This window comes from Mesoplodon mirus (assembly GCF_964341445.2).
Source record: "Mesoplodon mirus genome assembly, chromosome: 8".
In the NCBI taxonomy this organism is placed as follows: domain Eukaryota; kingdom Metazoa; phylum Chordata; class Mammalia; order Artiodactyla; family Ziphiidae; genus Mesoplodon; species Mesoplodon mirus.
The window spans coordinates 68,181,727-68,199,506 of record NC_138984.1 but is presented as its reverse complement, the minus strand read 5'-3'; the positions used below and the strand labels follow the sequence as shown (position 1 = coordinate 68,199,506).

The following is a 17,780-nucleotide window of genomic DNA, read 5'->3' as shown; positions in this document are numbered from 1 at the left end:
TGAAGGCAAAGACTGGGGTGATGCTTCTACATGCCAGGAAAGCCAAAAATTGCCAGCAAACCACAGGAGCTAGGGGACAGGGATGGAACAGCCTTCCTCACAGCCCTTAGAAGGGACCAACACTTGCTGACAAAGTTATCTCAGACTTCTAGCCCCCAGAACCAAAACAATAAATTTCTGTTATTTAAGCCACTCAGCTTGTGGCTGTTAACAGCAGCCATAGTAAACTAATACAGTATTTTTCAACATCACTAAGTATTTCGGGGTTTTTTCCCCTTACTTTAAAAGTATGGATTTACAGCCTCCTAAGGCAAAGAAATAAAAGCAAAAATAAACAAATGGGACCTAATCAAACTTTAAGCTTTTGCACAGCAAACCATGAACAAAACGAAGACAACCTCGGAATGGGAGAAAGTATCTGCAAATGATGCAACCAACAAGGGGTTACTTTCCAAAATATACCAACAGCTCACACAACTCAATACCAAAAAACCAAACCACCCAATCAAAAAACAGGCAGAAGATCTAAACAGAAATTTCTCCAAAGAAGACATACAGATGGTCAACAGGCGAATGAAAAGATGCTCAAAACTGCTAATTATTAGAGAAATGCAAATCAAAACTACAATGAGGTACCACCTCACTCTGGTCAGAATGGCCATCATCAAAAAGTCTGCAAATAATAAATGCTGGAGATGGTGTGCAGAAATGTTGGTGGGAATGTAAATTGGTGCAGCCACTATGAAGAACAGTATGGAGGTTCCAAGAAACTAAAATAGAACTACCGTATGATCCAGCAATCCCACTCCTGGGCATATATCTGGAAAAGACGAAAACTAATTAGAAAAGATACATGCACCCCAACATTCACAGCAACACTATTTACAATACCCAAGACAGAAACAACCCAAATGCCCATCAACAGACGATTAGTTTAAGATGTGACACACACACATATATATATATATATATATATAAGATCTCACACACACAATGGAATATTAGCCATAAAAAAGAACTAAATATCGCCCTTTGCAACATGGATGGATGCAGAAAATATCATACAGAGAGAGAAAGACAAGTATTATATGATATCACATATGCACAATCTATAAAATAATACAAATGAATCTTTATACAAAGCAGGAGGAGACTCACAGGCATAGAAAACAAACTTATGGTTAACAAAGGGGACAGGGAGGGAGGAAGAGGGATAAATGAGAAGTATGGATTAAGAGATAAACTCTACTATACATAAAGTAGATATGCAACAAGGATTTACTGTGTAACACGGAATAATATTCAATATCTTGTAATAACCTATAATGGAAATAACCTGAAAAACATATATATAACTGAACCACTTTGCTGTATACCTGAAACTAGCACAATATTGTACATCAACTATACTTCAATTTTTTTAAAAAAACGTATGGATTTAGAAGTGTGTGGAACCCATAAGACCATGAATAAAATAGAGATCCTCTATGGTTAAAAATAGGCCATAAAGAGGGGAAGAATATGAATGGTTCATGTGCTCATGGAGGAATACAATGCTCACTTTTAGGCTGGTATCTGGATTATGTTATTCTCATTCATTTCAGGAGGCCTCACTGAAACACAAAAATTAAAAAAACAAAAACCAAAGAACAACAAGTACCAGAATTTATTTTTTTAGTTTTATTTCAGATTAAAGTGCATTTCTTTAAAAATGTTTCAATGTCCAGTTTCAATTGGCAAGTGATAACAGTCAACTCTCAACAGATTATGAAAGTTTTACTGTGGATCAGACACAGATTCTCCCTCCCTCCACTCAGTCATAATGAACCTGAAAATACAATTTTAGTATAGGTCTACCTGCTTCAAACGTTGTATAAAGCATTACACAAACAAAACTGACTGCACCCTTATTTCCCATCTACTAGTACAGTCAATTGAGGAATGAACAGGTACTTCTGTGAAGTTTCAACTTAAATCATTTGACTTATCAAATATAAATACTTTCTGAATGTAAAACTAAGCTCTCTTAGAGTTTATCAAGTGATGAAAACAAAAATATTACAGGGCTAATAAATGACTGATTTGGCTTCTCTCAGTCCTTTTCTAAGTGCACATTAGTCAAGTCTATCCACAGGAGGTAGTGTTTATATTGAAAGCGATCCATTACTCAACAACACAGAAAGCAAACTCCCCAAAGCCCCAATTGTTTTACAGGTGTGATTTAACCAATTAGTGCCACATGCCTTTCCTTCACACATCAGGTCCCTTAATATCCATGGCAAACACAAAACAATGTTTTAAGAGTTTGGGAGAAAAAGGCGTACGTAAAAAATACTAGTATCTCCTAGTATATGTGTATTTGAGCAATGGTAAGATATAAATGGAACCAGGGGAACCCATTTTATAAAATAAAATCTAAATAATGGCAATAGAAATTAAATCAATATTCTTATCCTGCCAGCCAGAAGTAGCCAAACTGCCATGTATGAAATCTATCCCTTATGTCAAGGACTGGCACACTTTATGTCAAGTGTCAGATAGTAGTATGTTTGATATTACAAGCCACCACAGTCCTTCAGACTACTCAATTCTACCGCTGTAGCTGGAAAGCAGCCAAATATGTAAATAAGCATGACCGTATCCCAGTCAAACCTTATTTACAAACAATACAATTTTAATTTTATGTATTTTCATGTGCCACAAAATACTATTCTTTTGCTTTTTTCAACCATTTAGAAAACGTAAAAACCACTCTTAGCTCGTTAGATGTAAAAAAGAGGTGGCAGGCTTCCCTGGTGGCACAGTGGTTGGGAGTTCGCCTGCCAATGCAGGGGGCGTGGGTTTGTGCCCCGGTCCGGGGGGATCCCATGTGCCGCGGAGCGGCTGGGCCCGTGAGCCGTGGCCGCTGGGCCTGCGCGTCCGGAGCCTGTGCTCCGTGACGCGAGAGGCCACAGCAGTGAGGGGCCCGTGTACTGCAAAAAAAAAAAAAAAAAAAAAAAAGTCCAGTAAAAAAGAGGAGGCAGGTTGTAGTCTGTCAACCTCTGCTCTTTAAACTTACTAGGCAAAACTGCCGTCTTTCGTTTCCTATACTCAAAATCGATTCTTAATTCCATTTTTCTATTAGAAATTTCCATTCCATAAAAATAAAAAATTCCTCAGACTCCTATTAACTATTCAACTAAGTATCAAAATAGCTATTATACATTCCATTTTCGGTTCCATGACATTTTATTTTGAAAGTGAACTTTCTAGTTATATGCAGCTTATCCATCTAAGAAGTAACACTGTCTTTTGTTGGAAATTATTTACTGATGGGGGGTCAGAGTATTAAATGATAATGTATTTCTAAATAATTATTCAAGGGCTTTATGAACATTATGGTACTGTATTATGTATACGATAACTCAGGGACCACTGGCTGCCAGTTATTTTCAAAATACACAGAACGGTTTGTCTCTGTACTTAATGACCTAATTGCTTTATTACTATTTCAGCTCAATTTGTCTTTCCCTTTCTCTTCATCATTTATCAGCGCATCAATCTCTATCAGCATATAAGTTTGCCATCTGATAAGCTTAGCTTCATCCAGTTATAAAATGGTACACTGTAGTGTAAAGATATTGTTCCCTCTACTACAAGTAGAAGACCAAAAGCTATGTAGGCTTTCTTCTTCCATGTGACATCAATTTAAAATACTATCTTTAATTTTATACTCACATGCAAAGAGAGAGGTTATCTTTTATTCTAATGGTATATTTCAGGGGAGTAAGCATTTACAGTTCAGCACTTGATTTTAACTGTTCTTTGGTGAAAGGATTGGCATATGAAGAAAAAAACGGTAAAGACCACATTGTAAAATTTAATATTCTATTCCAAGAACTAAGTAGACACTCATAATTGTATCAGACTACTACTCTATTAAGTATCTATAGATCTTCAAATCCAAATGACTCAGATTTTAATGGATACTTTCAAGAAACAATATACAAAACCTGGCATATAATAGACATCATTAATTGGGCCATGAGAAACCACAAAGACCAGATCTGTTTCACAGATTGAGCTATCAGTAAACTTTGATAATCTATTTTTAAAACCCATTACTTAACTTCTGGCGACGTTTCCTTAAGTGCTTTGGATGAGGGCAGCTCTTACAATAAAAGTATTTAAATATGAAGGAAATATAACATCTTAACAGAATGCCAAGAAAAACTCATTTTGGAAAATCAGATTATTCAACTCTTTCAACTCCAGTTTACAACAAAACAGGAAGTTTTAACCATGTAATGTCGCAGCAGTCACCAGAGGTCTTCAGTGAAATGATTATAAGGCACATTTGTCAGAATTGACTTATTACAGCACTAACTTTACTGCCAAATTAAACTTAGTTAGGGGTAGTCTGTTTTCAAGGTTTATTAATGAAATAATGAAGTCCCATAACTTAGTCTCTAAATGAAATCTTGCCTTCTAAATGCACCTCTAATATTGTGAAAATTTACCTTTATATTAACAAAAAAATCAGAACATAATTCACATATACTCGTAAGGCTCATATTGTCCAAACTACTAAATAAGGTTCATTATAACATAAAATATTTATCTTCCATATTTAAAAGGCTCCAAATGAGGCAAAATTCTACCTTTTACAATTTTATTTAAATTTTTGAACTGTAATTTGAAGTCTTCAAGACCAACCTGAATCCTCAATTCAAACATTTGAAAAAGTTTCTTTAAAAAAGACTAGCTTTTATCTTTTGTGGCAATAATTCTAAGGACTTAAATCTGCTTGGGATACCAAAACCTAATTTAATTTAGATCTTGAAGCCTCTTATGCTGACGACCACAAATGCAGTCCACATCAGCATTTGTATGGATCACATGGGAATTGTTAGACATGAACTATTAGGCCCCCATCACAGACCTACGGAATCAGAATCTGCATTTTTACAAATACATGCAAGTTTGAGAAGCACTATGTTAAGAGTCAGAACTTCACTCTAATGTTTGTATACAACATACAAGACCTTTCTAATGGCTTAGGGATAAAATGGACACGTGCTGAACTAATGAGCAAGCAGACAACTCCCCTGACTCAAGTCTTAGCCTAATAATTATTAACAACTGCTATTTTATGGTCTCCAAGCCTAGCTCATAAATTATCTCCCTGCAAATCAATTATGAAGAATATGAGATGGAATCTAGGCTTTTCTTAGTGGATTATAAAGTCAAAGTTGGAAGGAATGGCATTAAGAGAAAAATGTGACACTGTAACTCGTATTTTTGGTAAATTTCAACTAAGCCTGCCTTTGAAACAGCACTTATTTTTACTCATTCCTTTAAAAACAAAACTCTACTTGTATGTTTTCCACATACTCCTCCCATTTTTCCAAACTTTCATTTCTTGTCCTGCCACCTTTATTTAAGGCAAGATATAACCCAACTTTCTTGACATTTTTATGATTCTTAAATATGTAACAGAATCCCTGACTACTACACCAAGCTGCACAGAAAGAATGAATCATGGGCAATGTCAGGGTTACCATACTTATAAAGTTCACATTTCAATCTTATTTTTGACTGTATTATCCTACTGCATAATTACTTGAGCAAAAGCTCTCCACTATTCAACACTGGCTTTCGAACTTGTTCAAATAGCAGAGCATCTTTAATAATGGACTCACTGAAATAATGAAAATTTAAATCCACTATGAAATCCATTTTGGAACATGGAAAATTGTACTATGGCTCTGCATTCAACTAGATTCTTTATAAATGCATAAAATAAGAAATCACATTTGAGTGTTCTTAGTAATGTTTGCCATGTTTTATTAACCATTAGGAATTATTTGAAAAAAACTGATTTCACTTTAATAGTGAAACAACACACACTGGAGCTGATCAAGGAATATTAATGCTTTCAGCTCTTCTGGAATCACTCAGGAAAAAATTTCTCAGAGAAAAAATCACTCAGAAAATTTTAAGGCAAGAAAATTGAAAATAAGGTGCCTCACATACACACTTATAACTATATCAACAATGAAGACTTAGCAAACTGGTTTTTGCCCTCAAATATTTTAAAATATATCCTTATTAAACCACAATGTTTTAAAACTAAAATCTGTGCTTGCATCAAACTCAGTGATTTAAGTAAATGGTAATCATTTTGGTCACATTTTCTGCTATACTGTTCACCTTCCCAAGAACTTCCCCACCAGCAAGTAAGTTTAGTTCACACAAATATTAAGATACGAAGTCATGAAATGAGCTAATTCTGACTCCTCTCAACACACATACACATCCCTTCTTACACATGTTCGCAAAAACATATATGCCTCTTTACTGTCAAATACAATTTGGGAAATAAATGATAGACAATTTAAACCACAATTATAAATGTTTAAAAAAATTCCTAATTTTTCATTAGTTATTTCTTCAAGCTACAATCCTCAGTTCAGTGGTCCCAGAATTTCTTTTAAAATCATCCTCAGCATATAAATATCACTTAGACCCTAAAATATTTGTGATGTACTGATACTGGATTTATTATTAAATAAAAACCAACTTTTACAGTGACTGGGTGGCAGCCCCCTTCTGAATGTAAAGCTAACCAAGACACAAGGATTAAACTTTCTAGAAAGTTGCTGAAGAATGTGTGCCTTTTCAAGTAAGGGTTAGTTCTAAATAAGTCTGAAACTGAGAAGATCACTCACTCATTCTATTTCAAAAACAAATGAAATACTCTCACTGTTAAAAAGATGAAACAAATATGGGAAAGTCAGGCACTAATACTAGTTGGTAAAATCTACAAATGGTTTAATTACATACACCCTACTTTTTTACTCGGAAAAACATAAATATTTTGAAAGAACAGTTTCAAATTTCTCCCAAGTTTGCTTTAAGTATAGGTAAAAAGAGCAGATAAACTCTAGATTTCTTATGGTCCAAGTTATAATGAAAATACTCAAGCTAAATCCCCATTAAAGAGAAATGTAATGAGGCACACTTTCTAGTGGCTGATACCTTCTTCTAAACCAAAAGGGATGGGGGTTGCAGGGGAAGGTTATGGGAATGAATGGCAAAGTTGTCATGTAACACTTTCTCATTTCTATTACTTTACTCTTTCTGGTTACTTTAGAAAATAAACATATGTTTTAACTAACACTATTAACTAAGTACAAAACTATTTGTTGTTTTATTTGTAGAGACTGAATCCTACAAACATCTGCAGCAAGCCCATGAAGCACTTCTACCATCCATACTGATATCTCAGTATTCAATATATACAAAATTATGTTTCTATTAAACAAAGGTATTCACAAGAAGCTGCAGGAAAAAACTTCATGCAATTAACGAAGACTGAAATTTATAAATTAAAAACTTAATCTATACATAATGTACAAATAGTCGTGCATTTTTAGATGAATATTATATGTCTCATAAGAGTATATTTTCACAGGCAAATGCTGCTGAACAAATATTTGCTAACGCAAATGAATGGAATTTTAGTAAATTCTGCTTTAATATTTAACCCCAGAAGTTGAAACTTTTGATCTTTTTCTTGAAATATAAATATTTTCTTGTCCAAATAACGTTGATGTCTGTGGAAAGCGTTCCAAAAGATTCTCTTGCATCTCATTTGGGGTGTTTTACCAAGAACAAATTTCTTAAACCTCAGGCACAACAAATGTAAATTTTAAAAAAGGAAATCAAGTATAAATACCTTATCAGTTCAGCAAAAAGTTCAAATAAAAATTTTCATTTTTACTTACTTAGAACAGGTATATTACATAAAATGTTCCATTAAAATACGCATGAGTAAGTGAAATAAAATGTACGCTATTTAGTTTTTGCTTTCACATTTCAATATTTAAATTTTTGGAGAAACTACGCATAGCAGCCAAGAAAACATGTTATACAGGAAAAAATGATCTCACTTACAAAACTGAACTTAGTAAGACATTGCCCTTCAGCGTTTGAAATGTTACCAACTTTGCAAACATTCAGTCTGAAATTGTGCTATATTTTAGAACTTACTTTATGAATCAACAAATCCAGTGATTTTTTTAAACTTCAATTTTCTCTTAAAACACTAAATAGAATTTTCATGGGCTGGTGACCTCCAACGTGACTGCAGATTTTTAATTATGGAGTTTGCCATGCTACCAAGTTTCTCATGCATTTCAAATAGCTGGCTTCCTGAATAATTATGGAGATCTTCTGAATCTAGTTGAAGAGCAAGTGCACTAATCTGGGCCACAAGATTTTTAGATAACGGAGTCTCTAAAGCAACAGGATCAATTAAATCTAAAAGAAAGGAAAAAAGCACAATTAAATCTATTCCAGATAAATCTTAAATTATATCTCTCTCCTTTTAAGGTAATAAAAATTTAAGTGCCCAGGTTTCAAATTAAGAGTGCAGGCTGAGGTATACCTGCTCAAGATGAAGAGAACAGGCAACAGAAAAATTACCATAGCTTATTCTGTGCCATTAAAGAAATCATGACTACTTCATTTTTATGAACAACATAACTGGAATGCAATGTTTATAGTTTATATCCTCATTTGAGACCCTGATAGAGTAGAAGTTGACAATGAGAGAAAAAGCAACTAGACATACTTGAAGTCGTATCAGTTATTTTTTCACATACTTGGCAACTATTACACAAAAAAATACTTGTCTAATTCACAGGGCGTGGTCAAATTAAAACTAAAAGCACAATAACAAAATATTTCTTCAATAAAGTCAGCTGATCTTATAAAATTGTCCCACTTTGCTAAAATATACCTGAGGCAAGTCTTTCTTCATCAGGAGAAATAGATTTATTTTCCATTCCATTTACTGTTTTTTCGGAAATATCAAAAACTGGAATCTCTTCTAGTCCACGAGACTTCACCTTGATTTATACATTCAGACCAGTAAAAACAAAAACAAAAGCGACAAATTGAAAGTAATTTTTAACAGGACTAATAGTAACAGGACCACTAATGCTGGAAAACAATCTGACATACTATGTTTCACAGCCCATTACATGATAAGCTTAGCTAATACTGCTAAGAACCCATGTTCTACTAACAACACAAAAATAGCATTACATAGCACTATTTTTTCAAAGAGGTGGTTATGGGGTTTATAATATTTCCTAATGGACTTGTCAAGAAGTATTGCAAATGGTAGCCATGAAAAACTACACTGTATTCCCCAGGTTGAGGAACAGGGGAAAAGCAAATCTAAGGCAGAGATTTCCAAGCTTAAATAATATATGGACTTCTTTTTTTAAAAAGAACACAATTTTCAAAGGTATTCCCAGGGCTTACTGATTGTTGATTGAGAAAATACTAATTTCAGAACGTTAGAGTTACCATATGACCGATCAATTAGATTCCTACATATATACCCAAGAGAAATAAAGAACGTTATGTCCACACAAAAACTTGTATATGAATGTACCTAATAGCATATTCATAATAAGAAAGTGTGTAAACAACCCAAATGTTCACGTGATGAATGGATAACCAAAACGCTGTATAGCCATAGAATGGGATATTATTTAACCATAAAAAGGAATGAAGTACTAATACCTGTGAACCTTGAAAACATTATGCTCAGTTAAAGAAGTCATTCACAAAAGACTACAGGTTATATGACTCCACTTTTATAGACTGTCCACAATAGGCAATCTACAAAGATTAGTGGTTGCCTTGGGGGTGAAAATGCAGAGTGACTGCTAATGAGTACAGGGGTTTTTTTTTTCGGGGTAATAACAAATGTTCTAAATTTAGGTCTTGGTGAGGGTTGTGTACCTTTGTGAATATACTAAAAAACCACTTAATTGTGTGTTTTGGGTGGGTGAATTTTATGGTATGTGGCTGGATCTCAAGCAGTTGAAATGCTTCAGCTATCAAACTGAAAATTACCAATCATTTTTTTTGTTCCACTGGTTAAATGTTTTTAAAGATCAAGTAAAATTAATACTAAATCAAGGACTTTCACGAATACAGCAGAAGTCTTCAGTAGTCTGCAAACTCCAGTCCCAGAAATTCTAATAGAACACCGGCTTTCACCCTTAACAAACCCTATTTTTCATATATTCACAGTTTTCCATAGTATCAATGAATACATAATGGGTTTCAGGAGAGTCTGTGAATTCTTCTGAAATGATATACAAAATTTTCCATATATTGATACATTTTTATACGGCAAAAGAATCTTGGCTTTCATAAGAATCTTGAGAAATGTCCATGACTTAAAATGTTTGTGTTAAAAGCTGATAGGAAGAACAAGTAAAAAAAATTGACCACAATTGTGCTGGATATCAAATCAAAATACTGTTAACTACAAATCTGCAAGATTTTTGTAAATGTTTAGATTTGAACATCTAGGTTTTAGAAATGGCAGCCATGAAACTAATCACCTATTTGGTGGAAATAAGAGATAAGAGGGTAGGAAAATTGAATTCAAAGAATAAAGAGGTATTATACACAGTAACAGTACAAAATGAGCAAATCTATGGAATTATAAATGAATCTTTTAAGTTACTCTTAACTGCAGGGGAAGGGAAGATAAGGTATCATATAAAATGAGCTTTTTAAGCAAGAATAGTTTAAATGCAAACTTCTGTAACTGTATTGCTTGATCATTTATTTATACGCGATGTTATGACTAACATCTAAGTTTTTACCTGCTGCTCATGATATACTCTGAGAGCCTTTTTTACATTAGACACTTTTGGAGAACGGATAGGAAGAGTTTTTATTTCAGATGCTGTAAGAGTACTCAAATCACCAATTGTTTTTATATTCTTGGCTCTAATGAGTTGTCCCAGTCCTCTTGCCCTAAAGAGATGACAGAAACAGGAAAAATGTCATATAGTTTTATATTTATTGTTTGTAAGGACCTATCCAATTGAATTTCCTGATTTAAGCTCAATTATAACTGAATTTATATAGACCCACCTAGCCCACTCTGAGGACAGGCATATTGCATTTACTTTAAAACAAAATTTGAATCTGATGTGTATACCTGGCTTAAGCAAGATTAACCTTTACAAATATCTTATAAAGTGGAACTAATTATACTCCTTATAGTATTTATATTAGGATTAAATAAGATAATGTATGCAAAACCTGGCAAATATTAAGCACACAATTATCTTAGCCATTACTGTATTATGATCAATGCTTCTATTATTGCCATATCTCACCCATCTTCCCAGCTGTATTTTCATTTATTTCTAAAACAAAGTGTGTGAAAGTACATATAAATCAATTCTAAACATGAGAACCCTGATCATTTAAATATCCCTCTTAAGTAAGTGGCATCTCTAGGTATAAGCCAGAAGCCTAAATAACCACTTACCACATGTTGGACGTAATCTGAGGTAAAATGATGTCAACTGGTGCTACACAGTTCACCAAAGCAGGGTAAACACTTTCTGTTGGGCATGGCACAGATTCCTTAGCCATTTCTGCAATCTTAGAATAAATTTCAAAAGCTGTTAAATAGAGGTCACCTGACTGAACATAAAAATATAAAGTTGCATGAAAACTAAAGCACTTCTTACTAAACACTTCTTTGAGCTCTTAAATTTAGGGCTACGTGATCCTGGGGACAGAAATCCTTTGGTTGAAGTAGTATTATGCTAGATAGAAGAAAGGAGAAAAAAAAAACTCAGAACCCTAGATAACTGTAAATTTTTACAACTTTATTTTCACAACTTAAGCCTGCAGTAATGTCTTAAAATTTTCAGAAAATGTAAAAGGTAACAATATTACTGGATCAATGACTTGCTGGATCATCATTGCCTCTTACCACCTCTTCTCTTCATGTCTGCTTACCAAGTAAGCAGACAAAAGAACAATAAACCAAACCAAGTAAGTTTGTTTCTTAAGTAGTTAATTTTAAGACAAATTACCCAACACAATTCTGTCTGCATGTGTATTTTTTAAAGCCTACAGCTTACCTTAGATTGCGCAGTAGGTGAAGTTTTAACACTTTTTACTACGGGAGAACTATTTGAAGAATGGCACCTAACAATAGAGCATCGCCTATCAATGTCATCTGCCAATCCTGCCTGGTATATAGGATCTGCAAAGGAGACACGGCGAACCTGAAAACATAGGCCATGTTTTTATTTAACAAAATTAAAAGTTTAAAAAAAAAAACACTGTAAATTCTCATTATAAGGTTAGCCAAAAATAGAATGTGAAGCTTAATTTATTTCACTAGAAGCCAACTGCACATAGTTGTAGTTCTTCCTGGTGACTGCTTTCATAGATATTACTCAAGACCAAGGGTCATTCCAATTATCTATGGTCTAAACTGCATAATACAGCAACAAGCAGAGTGAAAGAAGGATAGCAGCAGAAACTTAATGAAATTGCATGTGACAGTTAAAGTTGTATAATCAAATTCTATTAACCTTACAGGCTTACTATGGACTGTAAAGAACAAGGTAAAGAGGCAGAGGCAGTACTAACTAGCCTCTGGTATATCTTACTGAGCTCAGTTCTTAACTCTGAGGGTTCAAGAATCACAGCAATTGGGTGGCTTTTTTTGTCTTTCTTAGCCCAGCTTGAAGTCATTTTGGCCTCTTCTAAACTCTTTATTCACTCATTCAGCTATCTGATATCAGTAACAGAGCACTTAAACCATTAAATATGTATATAAACGCCTCCTGGTCTTGACTCCCAAAAGACTGGGCAGATTTTGTACATATCTGCTACAGAAAACTACTGTATGTTGTACTGTTGCCTAAATAAAAATTAAATGAGCTACTATCAAACAAAAACATGACTAGTTAACTGATATTAACCATCTAAAGTATACTGAAGAAATCAAATACATTTTACCTTATGGCCTATTTAAGCTTAAGATTAAAAAATAATAATAATAGTAAGAGCCCCCAAACAAAAGCAAACCAAGACCAAACTGAAAAAACCTCAAGTGGTGTTAAGTCTTCCCAAGAACTAATCTCTGAATTCTCAATATTAGAATTTTCAGTATATCTAGGGGAAGTCTTCAAAATGTGCTGGCTAAAGGCAAAAATTAAGTGCCAGTATAATTATATTTATACATACACATTTGTATACATAAACACATGTATTCTACAGTAAACGGTAGGTTCAGTTTCAAAATTAAGTTAAGGAATGCCTACATTGTACTTTTTCAAAACATCTACTTTACTAGAGAGGACAAGTTGAGTTATGTAAGCACATGCAACTTTTCCTTTTTATATTGTATTTGTGCAACAAATTATGTGCAAGTCACAGGGCCAGGGGTTAAAGCAGATACATAGGTAATCCATATGTTTACAAACCAAAGTAGATAAACTTTAGTGAAGAAGATGGGGACATAAAGTAATTACAAATGAAATCATATCCAGAAATTAATGAATGCACAGCCTAAAGAGATTTTTTTATTTTTTATTTTTTTTTTTTTGCGGTACGCGGGCCTCTCACTGTTGTGGCCTCTCCCGTTGCGGAGCACAGGCTCCGGACGCGCAGGCTCAGCGGCCATGGCTCACGGGCCCAGCCGATCCGCAGCATGTGGGATCTTGCCGGACTGCGGCACAGACCCGTGTCCCGTGTAGCGGCAGGCAGACTCTCAACCACTGCGCCACCAGGGAAGCCCCTTTTTTTTCTTTTTAATTAGACAATGTCTGAAAATAAGTTTATATAAATACTTAAATGTGAAACAGCATAATGTCCTAGTACATAGTAAGTGCTACCTGAAGCTACTTTATCAGTTTCTAAGTGTTTCCTCATATATTATGGTACGAAGAGCAGAAAAAAAATCACCATGAGAGATTATCAAGTTTGCAAAAAATGAACAATGGTGATGGTTGTATGAAGATCTGTAGCTTAGTGTCCTGAAATAAAGGAATATCTAAAGGGCTTTCAGGAACTTCCCTGGTGGTGCAGTGGTTAAGAATCCGCCTGCCAATGCAGCAGACAGGGGTTCGAGCCCTGGTCCAGGAAGATCCCACATGCCGCGGAGCAACTAAGCCCGTGCGTCACAACTACTGAGCCCGCGCTCTAGAGCCTGCAAGCCACAACTACTGAGCCCGCGTGCCACAACTACTGAAGCCCGTGTGCCACAACTACTGAAGCCCACAGGCCTAGAGCCCGTGCTCCGCACGAGAGAAGTCACCAGAGTGAGAAGCCCGCGCACTGCAACGAAGAGTAGCCCCCGCTCGCCACAAGACATAGCCCATGGGAAGCAACAAAGACCCAACGCAGCAAGCAAGCAATAAATTAAATAAATAAATAAATAAATTTAAAGGGCTTCAGTCTCCTTTCTCAACCTTTCCTTCTACCTGCCCTTTTCCCTAGCCACCATGGTAAATACTCAAAATGAATGGTCATATAAACCTAATATCCTATCATTCACCAGGTATCACCATATGGTCAAAATATTCCAATTAAACACGGACTCATTAATATTCAGCCTCAATCCCCTTACCTTGTGAACAGGTGATGAGACTTCATCTTCTTGGGGTCTTTTTAGTCCTCTCTTTAAAATGCTGGTGGATGGAGAAGCCAAAGGAGACCAGACACAGCGTGTCTGCATGCCACTAGGACTGTCATTTGCTGACATGAGTAAAGGATCAAGATCCCTTAATTTTTGAGGAGATGTATTATTGTCTTCTGATACCAGTTCAGAAACAGCTGTTTCAGCTGTCAGAGGTTGTGGTGTCTCCTCCACTTTCTCGGAAGTATGGTGAACTTCCGGTAAAATTCCATCATTTCCTGCTACCATCTGACTGTCACCTAATTTTGTCTCCTCAAATTTATTAGGTTCAATATTTGTTTCAGTTTTATTAGAGTCAACCTTTCTTTCTTCAGTGCTCATCTCAAGTGTGTTGGGAACAGAGCTATCGATTTCTACATTCAATCTCTTTGTTTCAGCTTCTATAGGCTTAGAGGCTTTGGTAGTTAAGTCCTCATCCTCTGTTTCATTGACACGGTCAGTTTCAGTAGTCACCTCACCAATCACTGTTTCTTCACAATTTTCCATTTCAGCATTCATTTCTCCAGATGAGCCTGGATCAGATTCATCATTTCCTCTGTCTAGTTCCCCAACTGCTATTTGTTCAGAAATCTCTAACTGAGCACTCACTTTTACAGGTGTGGTATTATCAGAATGACCAATACCTGAATTAAATTCCATAGTTATTGCTTTGTCGGCACTGAGTTCTTCAGGTGCATCCGTTTTTTGACTGTTTTCCTCTGTTACCTCTTCCTCTGAAATATCAGTTTTAACACTCTTTTGTTCAGAGAAGCTAGCTTCAGATTTATCATTTTCTGCATTCAATTCCATTGCATCTACTTCTCCTGGATTCAATTCTGCATTTGCTTCAACATTAACAAGGTTCTCTATAATACTCAATTCCTTTTTGGGGATAGCCTCTGGCTTTTCTTCTTTGGTCTCCAAAGTAAAACATTCCAGTGAAATATCTTTGGAGTCACCTAAACATGGGTCAATAGTTTTACATTTTTTATTAGATGGCTCTTGGCTTTCAAGAGATATTGCTACCTCAGAATCCCCATCACAAGTTTCTTCTTTAAAATTTACCATTTCAGAAGGAAGAAAGTCTTGAATAGTATTTTCTTTCAACTCAGTTTCAGATATAATTAATGAATCATTAATAGTATCATTCTCCTCCTTGAGATCCAAATGAAAATTCACACTATCATGCTCATCTAAAAGTTTTACTTCTGAGCACAGATCAGCTTTAGAAGTTTCTGATATAGTTACAGGTGTCTCCGCATCTGTCTTTTTTGTTTCGCTGACTTTTACATCATAATTCTCTGTATTCTTTAACCCAGTGAATGACTTTTCCTGAGGTTGTGATTTTTCTCCACAGCAATCACAACCTTTAGATCTCCTCACCCTCTTACTTCTCTTGTGTTGGCATTCAAGTGTTTGAAGAGTTTTTTCAGAAAGCAAAGAAATGTCTGATGTTTCTGTTTTTGAGGATTCACCCACACTATTTTCTAGAGAGTCTCGCTTATGTAATCTTTTATTGGCATTTCTAGTCCTTAGACTTGATTCTGGTACAGAAGGATTTGAAAAGGAATGTTCTGCACATTTGTTAGTTTTACTTTTTCCCTCATAAGTATTTGATACATCACCAGAAACTTGTAATAATTCTGAAGATATTGTAGAATCTTGAAGAGTTACAGTATTACTTTCTTCTCTTTTTTCACAGATCTGAGATTTTGTATCTTTGTTTACTTCAGAATTCCCTTTATAATCATGTGTCTGACTTTCAACCTTTATACATTCCTGTTTTACCATTTTCTCTTCTTGATCTTCAATGTCAACACTGTCACTGCTTTTGTTTTTCCATTTTCCAGATCTTTTCTTTTTAGAACCTTCTTCTTTTGCCTCAGAACTATCAGATTCTGAGTTTTCAATGCTGGAAAGTAAACCCTGGGATGCTCTTCTTGTTTGATACCGTGTTCGTCCCCTTACTGTTTTCTCAGAGGATTTATCTGCAATGTCCTGGGCACCATCTCCCTCAGATTTAGTAGTCTCAAGATCTGGCTTTCTTCTATTTTCATCAATTTCAGCATTAGCGCTGGTTTCCCCAAAAGTCTTCTCATGTAAATTATTTCCTTTCTCAATTAAATTTTCCTGTACAGTTTGTTCAGAAATCAATTTTTGCTTAGGTAAAACATCATCTTTTACGTGCAATGGACTCCTCTGCAGAGTCTTTTCTTCTTCCTTACGTCTTTCCCTTTTTTGATTATTTTCTTTATCTTGGCTATCAGTGGTTGGCTCTGCTGTTTCTGAACGTCGCCTTAAAGATCGTCTAAGGGTTTTATGATTTGGAGTTATCTGAACATGACTATCCTCATTTACTGTTTGGTCTGTTGTTATTATGGCTGGGGGTGTGTTTTCTTTGGATTCCAAATTAATTTCTACGGTTTTCTCCTCTACAGTATTGTTTTCTAATAGTATAGTATTTTCTATTGCTGGTTTAAGCATCGTATCCTCATACTCCACTGAAGACTCAGAGAGATGAACCTGATTATCTAATACACATTCTGTTTGATTAAGCAAACCAGGTGGGTTATTTTCTAAGGCTACCATGCCATCAACAGATTCCCGAATACTTTTCTCCTGATCAGATCTCATCAAGGGCTTAGACTTTTTATTCCCTGTTGGTTCAGGCTTACTCGACCTTCGGCCTGATCTCTTAATCCCATGCACTGTTTTTTCAGAGTCAGATTTTGAAAGAGCCACTTCTCTTTTCTTTGCTTTTGGTGGATTATCTGTTTTAGCCATGCCTTCCTGGTTATTTTTCACTATAACAGTTGATGACATATTATTCAAGGGGGATGGACTAAAGGGTCTATTTTCTGAGCCATCAAACTTCTCTAAAGTAATAAAGGATTGCCTTCGACTTGTAAGCTGTGGGGGAGGAGTTCCAGAAATAGTGGCATTAGAAACCGAGCTACTGCTGACACCAAATGTATTTTCTGTACTAGATGCACATTCAGTTGGCGTCTTCTTTGATACAATTAAAGCCTTTTTTCTGGCATCATTACTGCTCAGTATTTCTGGATTGGTTTCCTCAATAGAACCACACTCATTATTCGAAAGGGAAGCCTTTTCAAGGTGTTCATCCATACCACAGTTTTCCGTGACATGTTGAGGGATGACAATGTCACTCTCCTTTTGTTCCTCCTGCACAGAAATGTACATATACATATAGATTAACCAGCAAACAAGTCTGACTTTCTGGGGAAATTTTTGTGTAAAGCTTTAGTAA

General features: G+C 35.3%; 1 protein-coding gene across 7 annotated transcripts in view; it reads right to left on the bottom strand.

Moving 5' to 3' along the window:
* Nucleotides 1-1,665: 1,665 nt before the first annotated feature.
* Nucleotides 1,666-17,780, bottom strand: part of RIF1 (replication timing regulatory factor 1) — a 56,445-nt gene continuing 40,330 nt past the window's right edge. For 6 of the 7 annotated variants that reach the window (XM_082630266.1, XM_082630272.1, XM_082630270.1 and 3 more), the window contains 7 exons: nucleotides 14,462-17,695; nucleotides 11,961-12,107; nucleotides 11,562-11,639; nucleotides 11,357-11,472; nucleotides 10,680-10,833; nucleotides 8,786-8,894; nucleotides 1,666-8,304 (listed from right to left, as the gene is read on the bottom strand). In XM_082630266.1, coding sequence (XP_082486392.1) covers nucleotides 8,090-8,304; nucleotides 8,786-8,894; nucleotides 10,680-10,833; nucleotides 11,357-11,472; nucleotides 11,562-11,639; nucleotides 11,961-12,107; nucleotides 14,462-17,695 — 4,053 coding nt within the window. In that variant the 3' untranslated portion in view covers nucleotides 1,666-8,089. The remainder of the gene's footprint in view (nucleotides 8,305-8,785; nucleotides 8,895-10,679; nucleotides 10,834-11,356; nucleotides 11,473-11,561; nucleotides 11,640-11,960; nucleotides 12,108-14,461; nucleotides 17,696-17,780) is intronic. The other variant, XM_082630271.1, reaches the window with a different exon arrangement.